This window comes from Conger conger, chromosome 7 (genome assembly GCF_963514075.1).
Source record: "Conger conger chromosome 7, fConCon1.1, whole genome shotgun sequence".
NCBI lineage: Eukaryota > Metazoa > Chordata > Actinopteri > Anguilliformes > Congridae > Conger > Conger conger.
This window is the reverse complement of record NC_083766.1, coordinates 61,005,861-61,021,625: the sequence shown is the minus strand read 5'-3', so window position 1 is coordinate 61,021,625 and position 15,765 is coordinate 61,005,861. Positions and strand designations below refer to the sequence as shown.

Sequence of the window (15,765 nt, the reverse complement as noted above, 5' to 3'; positions counted from 1 at the left end):
CTGTCTTTCGTGTCAGTTGACCAGTGAATCTGTAACATCTGTATTTCTTGGACTGTTCTTCCCAGTATGTATATAATTTGATAAATTACACACATACACGCATACCACTGATGACATATGACAGAATCGTATTACTCCCTATCATTTTATTAAAGCTGATACACCAAGAATTTTCTTTTCTTTGCCCATTCTTTGTGAAAAGAATTATCAAGCTTAATGACGAGTTTCACAGTTAGCCATTTTGCCTCTCGAAGAAGCAGCAGCATCACTTCTTTCACCATTACTGAATGGCCCTCTCTTGAAAGATGGCCAATGTAAATAAACAAAACCAGGGCCACTGCTTCCCTAACCACGACAAAAGGCTTTATTTTCCCCTCTTGATTTAGGCCTGTATAAATAAATGTGAATAAAGAGGTAATGGGATTTTGGAAATAACTTGGCAAACTGCCAATTGAATCATTCAAAAACCCCAGAGTGAGAGAGAGAGAGCATATGCATACATGCTTTGTGCATGTGACGTATGTGTGCTGTCATACACAGAACATGTTCCAGCAGAAAGCAAAACTGTTTTCCTGCCCTGGCAGGATCGCAGTGTAACACTCGAGCGCTATAAGAGAAGGGCAATGCAGGCGGGTTCTCGCTTGGCCCTTTTGCTAGCAGCTCCTGTCACCACTGTGAGCAGGCCATGGAGAAGTAATGGGAGTGTCATGCTTTCCCCAGCCTACATGTAAAACCCGGGATTTCCATCTCTCTAGACCATGAGAGGGCGTGCCGGCCACGGTCAGCATGAGACGTTACCTTCCGCATGCAGAATGCAGGTGTAATCACTGCGGATTGTGGTCAGCTGCGTGGAGAGCTATTTAAGTCTCTTCCTGGCACTGCTCTGGGCTTTGGTGTTTCATTCTGACACGTACACTGAGTAAAGAGGTAAAGATGTGGTTGGAGAACTTAATTGCCTTTAGTCTTGAAATGCATTACGTTACCTCTTTAGAATTCATTTGAAGCATAGGCACGAGTAGTTCTACTTTTCTTTGGTTGGGGCGTTCCCTTGGACCTTCTCTATTTTAGATTATTAAGTCATCTTCTGTTTAGAAGAGTGAGCGGTGGAGTTCGCCTCTTGAGGTTTAGCCTTATCGAGACTCTTCCATTGAGGAATACCCTGTTCGACCAATTTTGCAGTTTTGTTTTAGTTGGCATTTCAGCAGGGAGTTTCTTTCCTGTTTTATGTTTTTTCCCTCTCCTCTAGTGGCCCCTCTAGTGGGTTTCCAAGATTATATCAGTGGTTATTCAACTTCTCATTTGTATCTTTGTGATCCCGTCCTGGTCGCTCTTGGTCTCCCGCCCCCGCTCCCTCACAGGGAGAAACTGGGAATAACAAATGTTGATTGGATCCAGGCCAAGAACAGAAATGCCACACTGCTGCAGTAATAATGTATCTCACAGGGAGGCTGCACCTGTGGCTCTGATTCCCTAGGCTGCATGTTACACTGCAGTAATATGTCAGAAGCAGCATCACCCGTGTTTCCATTCATTACATCATCACTGAGTGTGGGGGCGGTCCTCTCCTGCCTAAATGAGTGACAGGACAGAGAGGGGAGGGCCCCTAAAGGACAGGATAAAACCTGAGAGCCCATCAGGAAGAGAGGACTGCCCACCTGAAACCTGAGACAGGTATTTACAGCTTCAAATTTACAAGTACAGTCATAGAATGCTTCAGTTACTGCGATTCAAGTTGTACTAGATGATATTGTGTGAGCATTTGGAACAGTACAGATGATTCTTGCAGACCTTAGAAATAAAGATAAGTTATTCCAGTTATAATAATGGGATTTCTCCGATATATATTTCTCTAATCATGCGTCAGTTTTTTATCTGTTTTCAGGGTCTGCTCTGGGACACTGAGGCTCTCAGGCACCCAGTCAAGCAGCTTTCTGAACTTAATTAAGGAAATGTGAAAGTCAACCTGACTGACTTTCAGGAGTTAGAATCTGAGTTGTGCATTGAAAATAGAATTTCATCTCGGACTAGGCTTAATTGGAGTCTGCAAAATTGGCCCATATTTCATCTTAAATCTGTCTGAACTTTAACCTCATATTCATGGTTTTATTATTTGTCATGTTCTGGTGTATGGAGCCAAAACACCAGAAACTGTTAATGTTCAAGAAGTTAGGCACTGCATAATATTCTGCTTTTCTCAGTCTGACAGAATTTCCAAGGAAATCTGGGATGAACATAACCTACAACAGTCCCATCCTGTTGATTCAGGGCATCGATATTCCCCATCGTTTCATTTACCCAGCGTTTGCCCTGCTGTTGGTTGCCTACCTGATCATCCTGACCACCAACATAGGGGTCATGCTGCTTATTTTGATGGACAGGAGCCTTCAGCAGCCAATGTACCTGCTGTTCTTCAGCCTGTCCTTCAACGATGTCCTGGGAAACACTGTGGTTCTGCCTCGAATGATGTTGGACATTGTCTCCACCAACCCGTCCATCAGCTACTCCTGGTGTGTCTCCCAGGCCTTCTTCACCCAGGCTTATGGCACGTCCTGCCACACGGTGATGATGATCATGGCGTTTGACAGGTATGTGGCCATATGCCACCCTCTGAGGTACACCTCCATCATGAGCCCCACCATGGTGGCTAAGCTGACTGTGTCCGCATGGAGCACATCGATCGCCGTGACCTCCATCCCACTGGGCCTCGCAGTACGGCTAACACGCTGCCGTTCCATTATTCTTAATGCCTTCTGCGACATTGCATCTCTGTACAAGCTCTCCTGCCAGGACTTGAGCATTAACAACATCACTTGGCTTACCTGCAGTATCATACTCATTGGATTGTCCATCGCCAGCGTGGCCTTCACATATTTCAGGATCCTGATCAGCTGTGTCTCCAAAAAGAACAAGGAGCTCAACAGAAAGGCCATGCAGACTTGCACCTCGCATCTGGTCCTCTATCTGATCATGCTCTGGTCCGGATACCTCGTCATGATTTTGCATCGTCTTCAGATTCACAAGGGGTACCGGACGTTGGCGGCACTTCTCTTTCTCATCATTCCCGCCAACATGAACCCCATCATATACGCTATACAGACCAAGGAACTAAGGACCAAGATTGTGCAGATACTTTATCCAAAAGTAACCCAGTTTCAGTAATGAAAAAATGTGGCTTTTAAACCAACTGCAGCATAATGGATGCTCTTATCTACATGTTAAACTAGTGTCTTACACTGTCGTATACACTTAGTGACCACTTAATTAGTCACACCTGTACACCGGCTTGTTAATGCAAATATCTACTCAGCCAATCATATAGCAGCAACTCACTTCATTCAAGCATGCAGAAATGGCTAGGAGGTTGTAAAACCCCACGCTAACTGAATGACAGAATTTAGCGACGGGATTTGCATGCTTGTCCTTCTGGTGTTGCTGGAAGAAGATTAGTAGGGTTAAATAATAATGACCGCTATGCGGAGAGTCAAGATCAGCCAATGAATAAACCACATTACAAAGACAGTAGTACCACTCTGCCTTCCGCTCTTTACTGGTCCAGGCTTACCAAGAATCTCCACAGTAGGGCCAACACATTTACCTTCGTTATCTGACTCCATTTTAGATATAATTTAGAAATTTGGGTTTGAAACATATGCAAACCTCAGGAGTGATTACACTCGACTCTTACCTGCGCCACCATTACTCAATATATGCTCCCGGGATTAGCATTATTGCTGAATCTCAGTTCGGCGGAGAACTCAGAGGCTGAGGGTCTAGCCAACACAATACATGCACTATATTGACATGATAGTTGCGAGCCCAGGTCGGCGTGCATTTAGAGGGCTCCTTCGAGCTAACTTGACAGGAACCTGCATAGAAACGCCCATGGGTTCCCTTCGCCTCAAATTACAAGAGCCATGCACCACCAATCCTTTTTATGGGCCGAACTTGGCTGCCTTTCCCAGCTTGGTGACACCACTAAAGTACCAAGCCACTGATCAGTTGGTCGCAGACAAGTAGGTTATTAGCTAATAGTCAATTACAAAATACACAAATTAAGAATAGAGATAGAGTAAATAATCATACCTAGCCTGCTTTGGCTACACACAAGCACAGAACGTACATATGGAACGTGCATAGTGTGGGAAGCCGATTACGGTCTTCCCAGATTGGTCTGTCTCCCTTGCTTTTATGCCAAATCATACGTTTGAACCAGGCGGCAGTGCCATAAATTAACCTGGAGGGGTGGTCAAATCTGGAATTTAGACCCCCACCCTTGGGGGTTGTTAAGTAGGGAAAATTAGATGATTACCAGAGAGGACCTGTAAGTTTTCCCTTGAGTTACTGAAACTATGGTTTATTAAACTCCATTTGGTATGAAATGTATCTCATTTGATTCCTTGATTTTACCGGATCACATCCATACCAAACAGATTATCCTTATGTTTTATTCTGATGTAGTTGTCACAAAAAGTCCACCACTAACCCAGGGGAGAAGTGTAGTTTGTAATGACAGAGTGTCCTGAGCCTTTCCCAGAGGAGCTGTCCAGGTGGTGGATCATGGACGCATTCTTTTCCCATGACTTACTGACCCTCTACCAAAACACCCGCAGAACACCCCCACAGCCACAGTCCATCTTCCCCTTGTCTCAGTCTCTCTAGATGCGGACATTCTTCGGAGCCAATGGTCTGAATCCCCCAAAGGAAGTCCAAATCAGAGAGCTTACTGGAGATACCTGGAGAGAGATGGATTTGAGAGTTTTCGTGACAACCGTATTATGTGATAAATATGTTTTGTGCCTCTCATGGCAATATACCTTTTGGATAAACCTGATTTGGGTGAATTAAAGGAAAGGAGACAAAACCCCAGATTGCTTGGGTTCTTCTCCTTATCTCCAAAATCCAGGCCTTAGTTCTTGACCCTAAAAATGGAATTTAGAGCCAGACCCTCAGGGGGCTAACGCAAATGGCTTCTACAAAGACAGCTTTTGCCCAGTTTCCCCTTGGCTCCTGGACGGTTATGATATCAAAGGTAGACTGTTACAAAAACTAGACCATTACACCAGTCGCACTGAACCAATCAGAATAACACTAAACATTACTATATTCTGACCTGGGATTATCATGAAACATCTTTATGCCATCTCCAGTATTCCTGTGCTCAAAACCTGTAAAAACCCAGTTTTCTTGTTCTCCCCCAGAAGCATGGGTGCCAAAAAGGTGGGGGCTAACAATGCATGCACCGGGGGGGCCAGCGCATGACACCAAATGTTACTTATTTACTTATTACATTATTGGCATTTGGCAGACGCTCTTATCCAGAGCGACGTACAACAAAGTCCATACCCATAACCAGGGATAAGTTCGCTGAAAGACCCTAGAGGGAAGTACAATTTCAACTTCTACCTGTACAACAAAGATAAGGACGAGGGCCAATTTATTTATTTATTTATTTATCTTTGAACAAAGAAACAAAGAACCAACAGAGCAAAAGTGACCAAACTTAACTATCCAAACACTGCTTACCTAGCCAACTAAAAATACCGATACACAAAGCAAGTCACAGAGACAACAAATAAGGTTGACAGAGAGGTAGGGAGGGATGGGGAGAGGTGCTGCTTGAAGAGGTGTGTCTTCAGCTTGCGCTTGAAGGTGGGGAGAGCTTCTACAGTTCTGACCTCAACGGGGAGTTCGTTCCACCACCGTGGAGCCGGCTTATTTCTGGCTTACAAGGTTCAGTTGCTATTCAGACCAAACATCTGAATTGGGCCGAAATTTGACTTTGACCTTTGTTGGTGACAGACGGAATGGTTTGAGTATTTTAAAAACTGCTGTTCTCCTGGCATTTTCAAGCACAACAGTCTCAGTTGAGTTCAGTTTATTCTTTGTCCCAAATGGACAATTTGTTTGCAGCAGGACCACACACATTCCACACAACAATAGGCATAACACAATACAGACAGACAGACAGATTCTGCACAAGAAGCATAATAAATAGTTCAGTTGTGATAAATATTGGCAGTGCATTAAAAATCAAGATACAGTTTCAATAAATATAAGGTAGATATAAAAAGAGGTAGTGGTAGTGGTAAATGGACAAGGCTATCTTCTTCTGTTGTGTGCATTCAGTGCTTGGATAGAAAGAGAGATGAAGGAATTTCTGTACCTCTGTTTTAAAGCAATGGGAGTTTGAAATCGTAAGCCAGATGGCAACAACATGTATTGTGTATACAGAGGATGTCTCTAGAGTTTACAGAGAATGGTGCAAAAAAACCAAAAACATTCAGTGAGTAGAAGTTCTATGGGCAAAAATGCCTTCTTAATGAGAGAAGTCAGAGGAGAATGGTTAGGGATGCGTTTCCCGAAGCCTTCTTAATGCTTCGTCGTTCATAAGTTGTAACTTAAGCTCTACCAGAACGTTTCAGCCTGTTTCCCAAAATGTTCTTAGCTAAGTATACCTTCTGTATATCCTACTTTCGGAAGGTTGGTCTGGACCACTCTTAGCTATACCTTAGCAATGTTGTCAGCTCACTTCGCTAGTGGCCACCACTGTTACGACCGCAAGCCTCTGAAATCAGCTGTTGCTCTTAGTTACATCTCAATCTGTTAAGCAATATGTACACTAATAATTCTACAGTTGTAGTTGGCTCATAATATTCCTAAAATACCACTTTAATGGCACTATTTTCATGCAAATAATAAAATTGTAAATTACGAAGGATGCATGTTGTCTAATTGCCTTTTAAACGATATTCATAAACTGAAGATTTCCCACTCTCTCTGTGTGCTGGAGCGGTGTTTAACCATAGTTCTTTCTTGTTTTTTTTGGACACTGTAGTCTTAAAACTGGAAAATAATGTTTCTTTATTCAGCGCTACGTGTAACATTATCTCCATTTCCTTTGCTATGAAGCTGCTTATTTCAGTTTTTTTCCACCATACCTTGTGTAAAAAAAAAAAATATATATATATATAAATAATGTTGATTTTGTGTTGGTGCGTTTTGCTTGTTGGTGCGCTTTTACTGAAAACTTCAGCTAATCATAGAAAATAGTGAATTACACCAGTAATGTGATGGTGCTTCTGCCAAATCAACCCTGATGGCAAAGTAATTTAAGGTCTTGGTGGCGCAGCCTGATGAGCACTGACCGCATGCTCATTGCGAGCCGCGACGTTGGTGGTTCGAATCCGACCGTCTGACATTTGTCACATGTCTTTCCCTCTCTCTCGCTCCCATTCTTCCTGTCTCTCTATACTATACTGTCCAATAAAGCTGAAAAAGGCCTAAAAAATATCTTTTAAAAAAAACAAAAACATGACATGCCAAAGAAGGTGTTTTGCTAGATGGCGTAGCCAGAAACCGTATCACTAACCGTAAATATAATTTGGTGAAAATTATATATACAGTTGGATAATTTAGTTTGTACATTTTTAATTCTATTAATACGTTCCCACAAGTCATGATGAATGAAATATTTTAATGTATTCCTGCAGTGTTTTATTAAAAACTAATACAAATAGAAATGTATCACTGATAATCATACAAACCATGAGCTTAAGTGCTGAAAATTATCCAAAAACTCACCCAACTAGCCCAACTTTATATAATAAACTTTATTTGTGCCCAATATGCAGTTACAGAGGTAGAAGTGTCTGTCCTGTTGTTATCAATGAGGTGACTTGTTTTAATTTAGTGCACAATCTGTCCTAATCAAACAAGAAGCCATTCCTATTAAAGATCTTGGTAAATGGGTTCATACCTTGTTTAGTTGTCCAGTCAGCAACATTTCTTTTGCTCTACTTTATACATCTAAGATAGGCATTCTGGTGACCCACCTTTGAACAGAATATCAATTTGTTGTGTCTCTGCTTGCCCCACCTGTTACCAGGAAGCACCCTCCCAGTTTACTGCCTTCTTCACTGTCTTTTGTGTCAGTTGACCAGATAATCTGTAACAGTTGTATTTCTTGGACTGTTCTTTACTGTATGTATATATAATTTGATTAATGACACACATACACACATACCTCTGATGACATATAACAGAATTGTATTGCTCCCTATCATTTTATTAAAGCTGATAGACCAAGAATGTTATTTTCTTTGCCCATTCTTTGTGAAAGAATTATCAAGCTTAATGACGAGTTTCACAGTTAGCCATTTTGCCTCTCGATGAAGCAGCTTCTTTCACCATTTCTGAATGGCTCTCTCTTGAAAAATGGCCAAATAAACAAAGCCAGGGCCACTGCTTCCCTAACCATGACAAAAGGCTTCATTTTCCCCTATTGATTTCGGCCTGTATAAATAAATGTTAATGAGGAGGTAATGGAATTTTGGAAATAACTTAGCAAACTGCCAACTTAACCATTCAAAAACCCCAGAGTGAGAGAGAGCATATGCATACATGCTTTGTGCATGTGACGTATGTTTGCTGTCATACACAGAACATGTTCCAGCAGAATGCAAAACCGTTTTTGAGCAGTTCTGTCAGAATTGGCCCATGTCAGGATCGGAGTGTAACATTCTAGTGCTATAAGAGAAGGGCAAAATATATTTTGCAGCTGGTATAACATTAGAAATGTTGCTAGTTAACACACATATGCGTTGCACTTGTCACCCCCCCACCCCATGCTTGACCTGTTTGACTCTAGGAAACCCTTCACCTGAACTCTGATGCAAGCAACTTGGGCCTTGACGTAGTCCTGTTGCAGCTAATTGAAAAGGGGGAGAAGGTGGTTGCCTTCCTCAGTTGCTAGCTCAGCAAAGAATGCAATTACTGCATGAGGAGATGGGAGCTGCTGGCAGTGGTGGTTGTGCTTCATCCCTTATAGATGTACCTTCAAAGACAGTAGTTCTGGCTCTGTACATGCCATGCCACTCTCCAGTGGCAGCTCACATTCAAAGAGACTGGATTGCTTGCTGGATTGAACTATGGCAAAACCTTCACTTCACAGTAGAGGACCAGCAGGGGCCAAGCGCAGCAATGCAGGCAGGTTCTCTCTCTGCCCTTTTGCTTGCTGCTCCTGTCGCCACTGTGAGCAGGCCCTGGAGAAATAATTGGAGAGACAGAGAATAACTAATGTTGATTGGATCCAGGGCAAGAACAGAATTGCTGCAATATCACAGTAATAATGTATCTCACAGGGAGGCTGCACCTGTGGCTCTGATTCCCTAGGCTGCATGTTACACTGCAGTAATATGTCAGAAGCAGCAGCACCTGCCAGCCGTCTTTCAGCACATTACATCATCACTGAGTCTGGGGGTGACAGAGAGAAGAGGGCCCATGGCAGGACAGAGAGGGGAGGGCTTGTGGCAGGACAGAGAGGGGAGGGCCCCGAAAGGATAGGATAAAACCTGAGAGCCCATCAGGAAGAGAGGACTGCCCACCTGAAACTTGAGACAGGTATGACCTCGACTTTATACCACTCAGTACTGCCATAGAATGGTTCAGTTACTTTGATTCAAGTTGCGCTAGATGATATTGTATGAGCATTGGGAATAGTACAAATAATCTTTACAGACCTTGGACGTTAAGATATGTTATTCCAGTTATAATGGGATTTCTCTGATATCTATATTTCTCTGATCACACGTCAGTTTTTTGTCTGTTTTCAGGGTCTGCTCTGGGACACTGGGGCTCTCCGGCGCCCAGTCAATCAGCTTTCTTAACGTAATTAAGGAAATGTGAATGTCAAGCTGATGGCACAAGAGGAGTTAGAATCTGAGTTGTGTATGGAGTATCTCCATTCAAAATAGAATTTCATTGCGGACTAGGCTTATATGGAGTCTGCAAAATTGGCCTGTATTTCATATTAAATCTGTCTGAATTTTAACCTCTTATTCATGGTTTTATTTAATTTTCATGTTCTGGTGTATGGAGCCAAAACACCAGAAAGTGTTTAATGTCCAAAAAGTTAGGCACTGCATAATATTCTGCTTTTCTCAGTCTGACAGAATTTCCCAGGAAATCTGGGATGAACATAACCGACAACAATCCCATCCTGTTGATTCAGGGCATCAACATTCCTCATCGTTTCATTTACCCAGCGTTTGCCCTGCTGTTGGTCGCCTACCTGATCATCCTGACCACCAACATAGGGATCATGCTGCTTATTTTGATGGACAGGAGCCTGCAGCAGCCAATGTACCTGCTGTTCTTCAGCCTGTCCTTCAACGACATCCTGGGAAACACGGTGGTTCTGCCTCGAATGATGTTGGACATCGTCTCCACCAACCCGTCCATCAGCTACTCCTGGTGTGTCTCCCAGGCCTTCTTCACCCAGGCTTATGGCACGTCCTGCCACACGGTGATGATGATCATGGCCTTTGACAGGTATGTGGCCATATGCCACCCTCTGAGGTATACCTCCATCATGAGCCCCACCATGGTGGCTAAGCTGACTGTGTCCGCATGGAGCACATCGATCGCCCTGATCTCCATCACACTGGGCCTCGCAGTACGACTAACTCGCTGCCGTTCCATTATTCTTAATGCCTTCTGCGACATTGCATCTCTGTACAAGCTCAGCTGCCAGGACTTAAGCATTAACAACATCATTGGGGTTACCTGCGGTATCATAATGGGTGGATTGTCAGTCTCCAGCGTGGCCTTCACATATTTCAGGATCCTGATCAGCTGTGTCTCCAAAAAGAACAAGGAGCTGAACAGAAAGGCCGTGCAGACTTGCACCTCCCATCTGGTCCTCTATCTGATCATGCTCTGTTCCGGAAACCTCGTCATCATTTTGCATCGTCTTCAGATTCACAACGGGTACCGGACGTTGGCGGCACTTCTCTTTCTCATCATTCCCGCCAACATGAACCCCATCATATACGCTATACAGACCAAGGAACTAAGGACCAAGATTGTGCAGATACTTCATTCAAAAGTAACCCAGCTGCAGGAATGAAAAATGTGGCTTTTAAACCAACTGCAGCATAATGGATGCTCTTATCTACATGTTAAACTAGTGTCTTACACTGTCGTATGCACTTAGTGACCACTTAATTAGTCACACCTGTACACCGGCTTGTTCATGCAAATATCTAGTCAGCCAATCATTTAGCAGCAACTCACTTCATTCAAGCATGCAGAAATGGCTAGGAAATTCAGTTGCTATTCAGACCAAACATCTGAATTGGGAAGAAATTTGACTTTGACCTTTGTTGGTGACAGACGGAATGGTTTGAGTATTTTAAAAACTGCTGTTCTCCTGGCATTTTCACGCACAACAGTCTCTAGAGTTTACAGAGAATGGTGCAAAAAAAACAAAAACATTCAGTGAGTAGAAGTTCTATGGGCAAAAATGCCTTCTTAATGAGAGGAGTCAGAGGAGAATGGTTAGGGGTGCGTTTCCCCAAGCCTTCTTAACGCTACGTCATTCATAAGTTGTACCTTAAGCTCTACCTTTAGCGTGTTTCCCAAAATGTTCTTAGCTAAGCATACCTTCTGTACGTCGTATGTTCGTAAGGTTGGTCTGGACCGCTCTTAGCTATACCTTAGCGATGTTGTCAGCTCACTCTGCTTGTGGCCACCACTGTTATGACCGCAAGCCTCTGAAATCAGCTGTTGCTCTTAGGTACATCTCAATCTGTTAAGCAATATGTACACTCATAATTCTACAGTTGTAGTTGGCTAATAATATTACTAAAATAACACTTTAATGTCACTGTTTACATGCAAATAATAAAATTGTAAATTACGAAGGATGCATGTTGCCTAATTGCCTTTTAAATGATATTCATAAACTGACGATTTCCCACTCTCTCTGTGTGCTGGAGCAATGTTTAACCATAGTTCTTTCTTGTTTTTTTTGGACACTGTAGTCTTAAAACTGGAAAATATTGTTTCTTTATTCACCGCCACATCGAACAATATCTCCATTTCCTTTGATGTGTCTAAATTGCCCGTAGGTATGAGTGTGTGAATGAATGGTGTGTGTGCCCTGCGATGGACTGGCGACCTGTCCAGGGTGTATTCCTGCCTTTCGCCCAATGTATGCTGGGATAAGCTCCAGCCCCCCTGCGACCCTGTTCAGGATAAGCGGGTTCAGATAATGGATGGATGGATGGATGGATGATTTCGTGTTGGTGCATTTTGCTTGTTGGTGCGCTTTTACTGAAAATGTCAGCTAATCATAGAAAATAGTGAATTACACCAGTAATGTGATGGTGCTTCTGCCAAATCAACCCTGATGGCAAAGTCATTTAAGGTACTATGACAAAGATATTAAAATAATGTAAATAAAACATGACATGACAAAGAAGGCACCACTGTAAGACAGGCATTCTGGTGGCCCACAGAATGTCAATTAGTTTTGTCTCTGCTTGCCCTATCTGCTACCAGAAAGCACCCTCCCAGTTTACTACATTCTTTACTGTCTTTTTTGTCATTTGACCAGTGAATCTGTTTGTATTTCCAGGACTGTTCTTTACTGTATGTATATATAATTTGATAAATTACACACATACACACATACCTCTGATGACATATGACAGAATCGTATTACTCCCTATCATTTTATTAAAGCTGATAGACCAAGAATTTTCTTTTCTTTGCCCATTCTTTGTGAAAGAAATTCTCAAGCTTAATGACGAGTTTCACAGTTAGCCATTTTGCCTCTCGAAGAAGCAGCAGCATCACTTCTTTCACCATTACTGAATGGCCCTCTCTTGAAAGATGGCCAATGTAAATAAACACAACCAGGGCCACTGCTTCCCTAACCACGACAAAAGGCTTTGTCCCCGATTGATTTAGACCAGTATAAATAAATGTTAATAAAGAGGTAATGGGATTTTGGAAAAAACTTGGCACACTGCATACTTAACCATTCAAAAACCCCAGAGTGAGAGAGAGAGCATATGCATACATGCTTTGTGCATATGACGTATGTGTGCTGTCATACACAGAACATGTTCCAGCAGAAAGCAAAACTGTTTTTGAGCAGTTTTGTCAGAATTGGGCCCTGACAGGATCGCAGTGTAACACTCAAGCGCTATAAGAGAAGGGCAATGCAGACGGGTTCTCGCATGGCCCTTTTGCTAGCAGCTCCTGTCACCAGTGTGAGCAGGCCATGGAGAAATAATGGGAGTGTCATGCTTTCCCCAGCCTACATGTAAAACCTGGAATTTCCATCTCTCAAGACCATGGTCAGCATGACACGTTATTTTAGTTTCTTAAGTCACCTTCTGTTTAGAAGAGTGAGCGGCGGAGTTCGCCTCTTGAGGTTTAGCCTTATCGAAACTCTTCCCTTGAGGCATCTCGTTTTTACCTGACCGACGTTATCTCTAAGGTCAATTTTCTGTTGGCGAAACGGCGGGGAGTTTGGTTCCGTTTTCTCAGTTATTTTTTCACGAGACTCGCCCGTTTCCTTGGGCATTCCGTGCTAGTCTGCACATACCCTGTTTGACCGATTTTGCCGTTTTGTTTCAGTTGGCATTCCACGTGGGAGTTTTTCTTTCTCGTTTTTTTTTTTTCCCTCTCCTCTAGTGGCCCCACACATTCGTGAGGGTTTACAAGATTATATCAGTGGTTATTCAACTTCTCATTGGTAACTTTGTGATCCCGTCCTGGTCGCTCTTGGTCTCCCGCCCCCGCTTCCTCACAGGGAGAAACTGGGAATAACAAATGTTGATTGGATCCAGGCCAAGAACAGAAATGCCACACTAGTGCAGTAATAATGTATCTCATAGGGAGGCTGCACCTGTGGCTCTGATTCCCTAGGCTGCATGTTACACTGCAGTAATATGTCAGAAGCAGCATCCCCCGTGTTTCAATTCATTACATCATCACTGAGTGTGGGGGCGGTCCTCTCCTGCCTAAATGAGTGACAGGACAGAGAGGGGAGGGTCCCTAAAGGGCAGGATAAAACCTGAGAGCCCGTCAGGAAGAGTGGACTGCCCATCTGAAACCTAAGACAGGTATTCACACCTTTACATTTACAAGTACAGTCATAGAATGGTTCAGTTACTGCGATTCAAGTTGTACTAGATGATATTGTGTGAGCATTGGGAACAGTACAGATGATTCTTGTAGACCTTAGAAACAGTTTTTGGTCTGTTTTCAGGGTCTGCTCTATGACTCTGAGGCTCTCAGGCACCCAGTCAAGCAGCTTTTTGAACTTAATTTAGGAAATGTGAAAGTCAACCTGACGGACTTTCAGGACTTAGAATCTGAGTTGTTTATTGAAAATAGAATTTCATCTCGGACTAGGCTTAATTGGAGTCTGCAAAATTGGCCCATATTTCCTATTAAATATGTCTGAACTTTAACCTCATATTCATGGTTTTATTATTTGTCATGTTCTGATGTATGGAGCCAAAACACCAGAAACTGTTAATGTGCAAAAAGTTAGGCACTGCATAATATTCTGCTTTTCTCAGTCTGACAGAATTTCCCAGGAAATCTGGGATGAACATGACCTACAACAGTCCCATCCTGTTGATTCAGGGCATCGACATTCCCCATCATTTCATTTACCCAGCGTTTGCCCTGCTGTTGGTCGCCTACCTGATCATCCTGACCACCAACATAGGGGTCATGCTGCTTATTTTGATGGACAGGAGCCTTCAGCAGCCAATGTACCTGCTGTTCTTCAGCCTGTCCTTCAACGACGTCCTGGGAAGCACGGTGGTTCTGCCTCGAATGATGTTGGACATTGTCTCCAACAACCCGTCCATCAGCTACTCCTGGTGTGTCTCCCAGGCCTTCTTCAGCCACACTTATGGCACGTCCTGTCACACGGTGATGATGATCATGGCCTTTGACAGGTATGTGGCCATATGCCACCCTCTGAGGTACACCTCCATCATGAGCCCCACCATGGTGGCTAAGCTGACTGTGTCCGCATGGAGCACATCGATAACCCTGATCTCCATCGTACTGGGCCTCGCAGTACGGCTAACACGCTGCCGTTCCATTATTCTTAATGACTTCTGCGACATTGCATCTCTGTTCAAGCTCTCCTGCCAGGACTTAAGCATTAACAACATCGCTGGGCTTATCTGCAGTATCATACTCAATGGATCGTCCATCGCCAGCATGGCCTTCACATATTTCAGGATCCTGATCAGCTGTGTCTCCAAAAAGAACAAGGAGCTCAACAGAAAGGCCATGCAGACCTGCGCCTCCCATCTGGTCCTCTATCTGATCATGCTCTGGTCCGGATTCCTCATCACCATTTTGCATCGTCTTCAGATTCACAACGGCTACCGGACGTTGGCGGGACTTCTCCATCTCATCATTCCCGCCAACATGAACCCCATCATTTATGCTATACAGACCAAGGAACTAAGGACCAAGATTGTGCAGATACTTTATTCAAAAGTAACCCAGCTGCAGTAATGAAACAATGTGACCTTTAAACCAACTGCAGCATATTGGATGCTCTTATCTACATGTTAAACTAGTGTCTTACATTGTCATATACACTTAGTGAATCTTATCCGATTCCTTGATTCTACCGGATCACATCCATACCAAACAGATTACCCGCATGTTTTATTATGTTGCAGTTATCATGAAACTTCCCTCCTGATTCTCCTTTTTACATGCAATTCCTGTTACCATTACATAAGACATAATGCAATAATAGAAAGATCACATGGGTAATGTTTTCAAGGTTTTACCGGGTCTATTTACTATCTCAACAGCAGTTTTGAATATTTAATCCAGGTGAGCAGTCACCGGTGTAATGACAGCAGTGCCCAAATGAGGGCACTGTGGCATTGTCTGGAGTCTTTCCCCTTGGAAGTGACCAGTTGTGGGGTC

The 15,765-nt window shown here is 43.3% G+C and overlaps 3 protein-coding genes across 3 annotated transcripts; all 3 read left to right on the top strand.

The window, feature by feature from the left end:
* Positions 1-2,226: 2,226 nt before the first annotated feature.
* Positions 2,227-3,159, top strand: LOC133133562 (putative gustatory receptor clone PTE03). Its single transcript, XM_061249662.1, has one exon. The coding sequence runs from the start codon at positions 2,227-2,229 to the stop codon at positions 3,157-3,159; it is 933 nt and encodes a 310-aa protein (XP_061105646.1).
* A 6,811-nt stretch (positions 3,160-9,970) lies between these two features.
* On the top strand, positions 9,971-10,906 carry LOC133133561 (putative gustatory receptor clone PTE01). Its single transcript, XM_061249661.1, has one exon. The coding sequence runs from the start codon at positions 9,971-9,973 to the stop codon at positions 10,904-10,906; it is 936 nt and encodes a 311-aa protein (XP_061105645.1).
* A 3,500-nt stretch (positions 10,907-14,406) lies between these two features.
* Positions 14,407-15,339, top strand: LOC133133560 (putative gustatory receptor clone PTE01). Its single transcript, XM_061249660.1, has one exon. The coding sequence runs from the start codon at positions 14,407-14,409 to the stop codon at positions 15,337-15,339; it is 933 nt and encodes a 310-aa protein (XP_061105644.1).
* The last annotated feature ends 426 nt before the right edge of the window (positions 15,340-15,765 follow it).

Excerpts from the sequence above, each read along its gene's own strand:
- LOC133133562 (XM_061249662.1), top strand. The coding sequence starts at position 2,227 with ATGAACATAACCTACAACAGTCCCATCCTGTTGATTCAGGGCATCGAT.
- LOC133133561 (XM_061249661.1), top strand. The coding sequence starts at position 9,971 with ATGAACATAACCGACAACAATCCCATCCTGTTGATTCAGGGCATCAAC.
- LOC133133560 (XM_061249660.1), top strand. The coding sequence starts at position 14,407 with ATGAACATGACCTACAACAGTCCCATCCTGTTGATTCAGGGCATCGAC.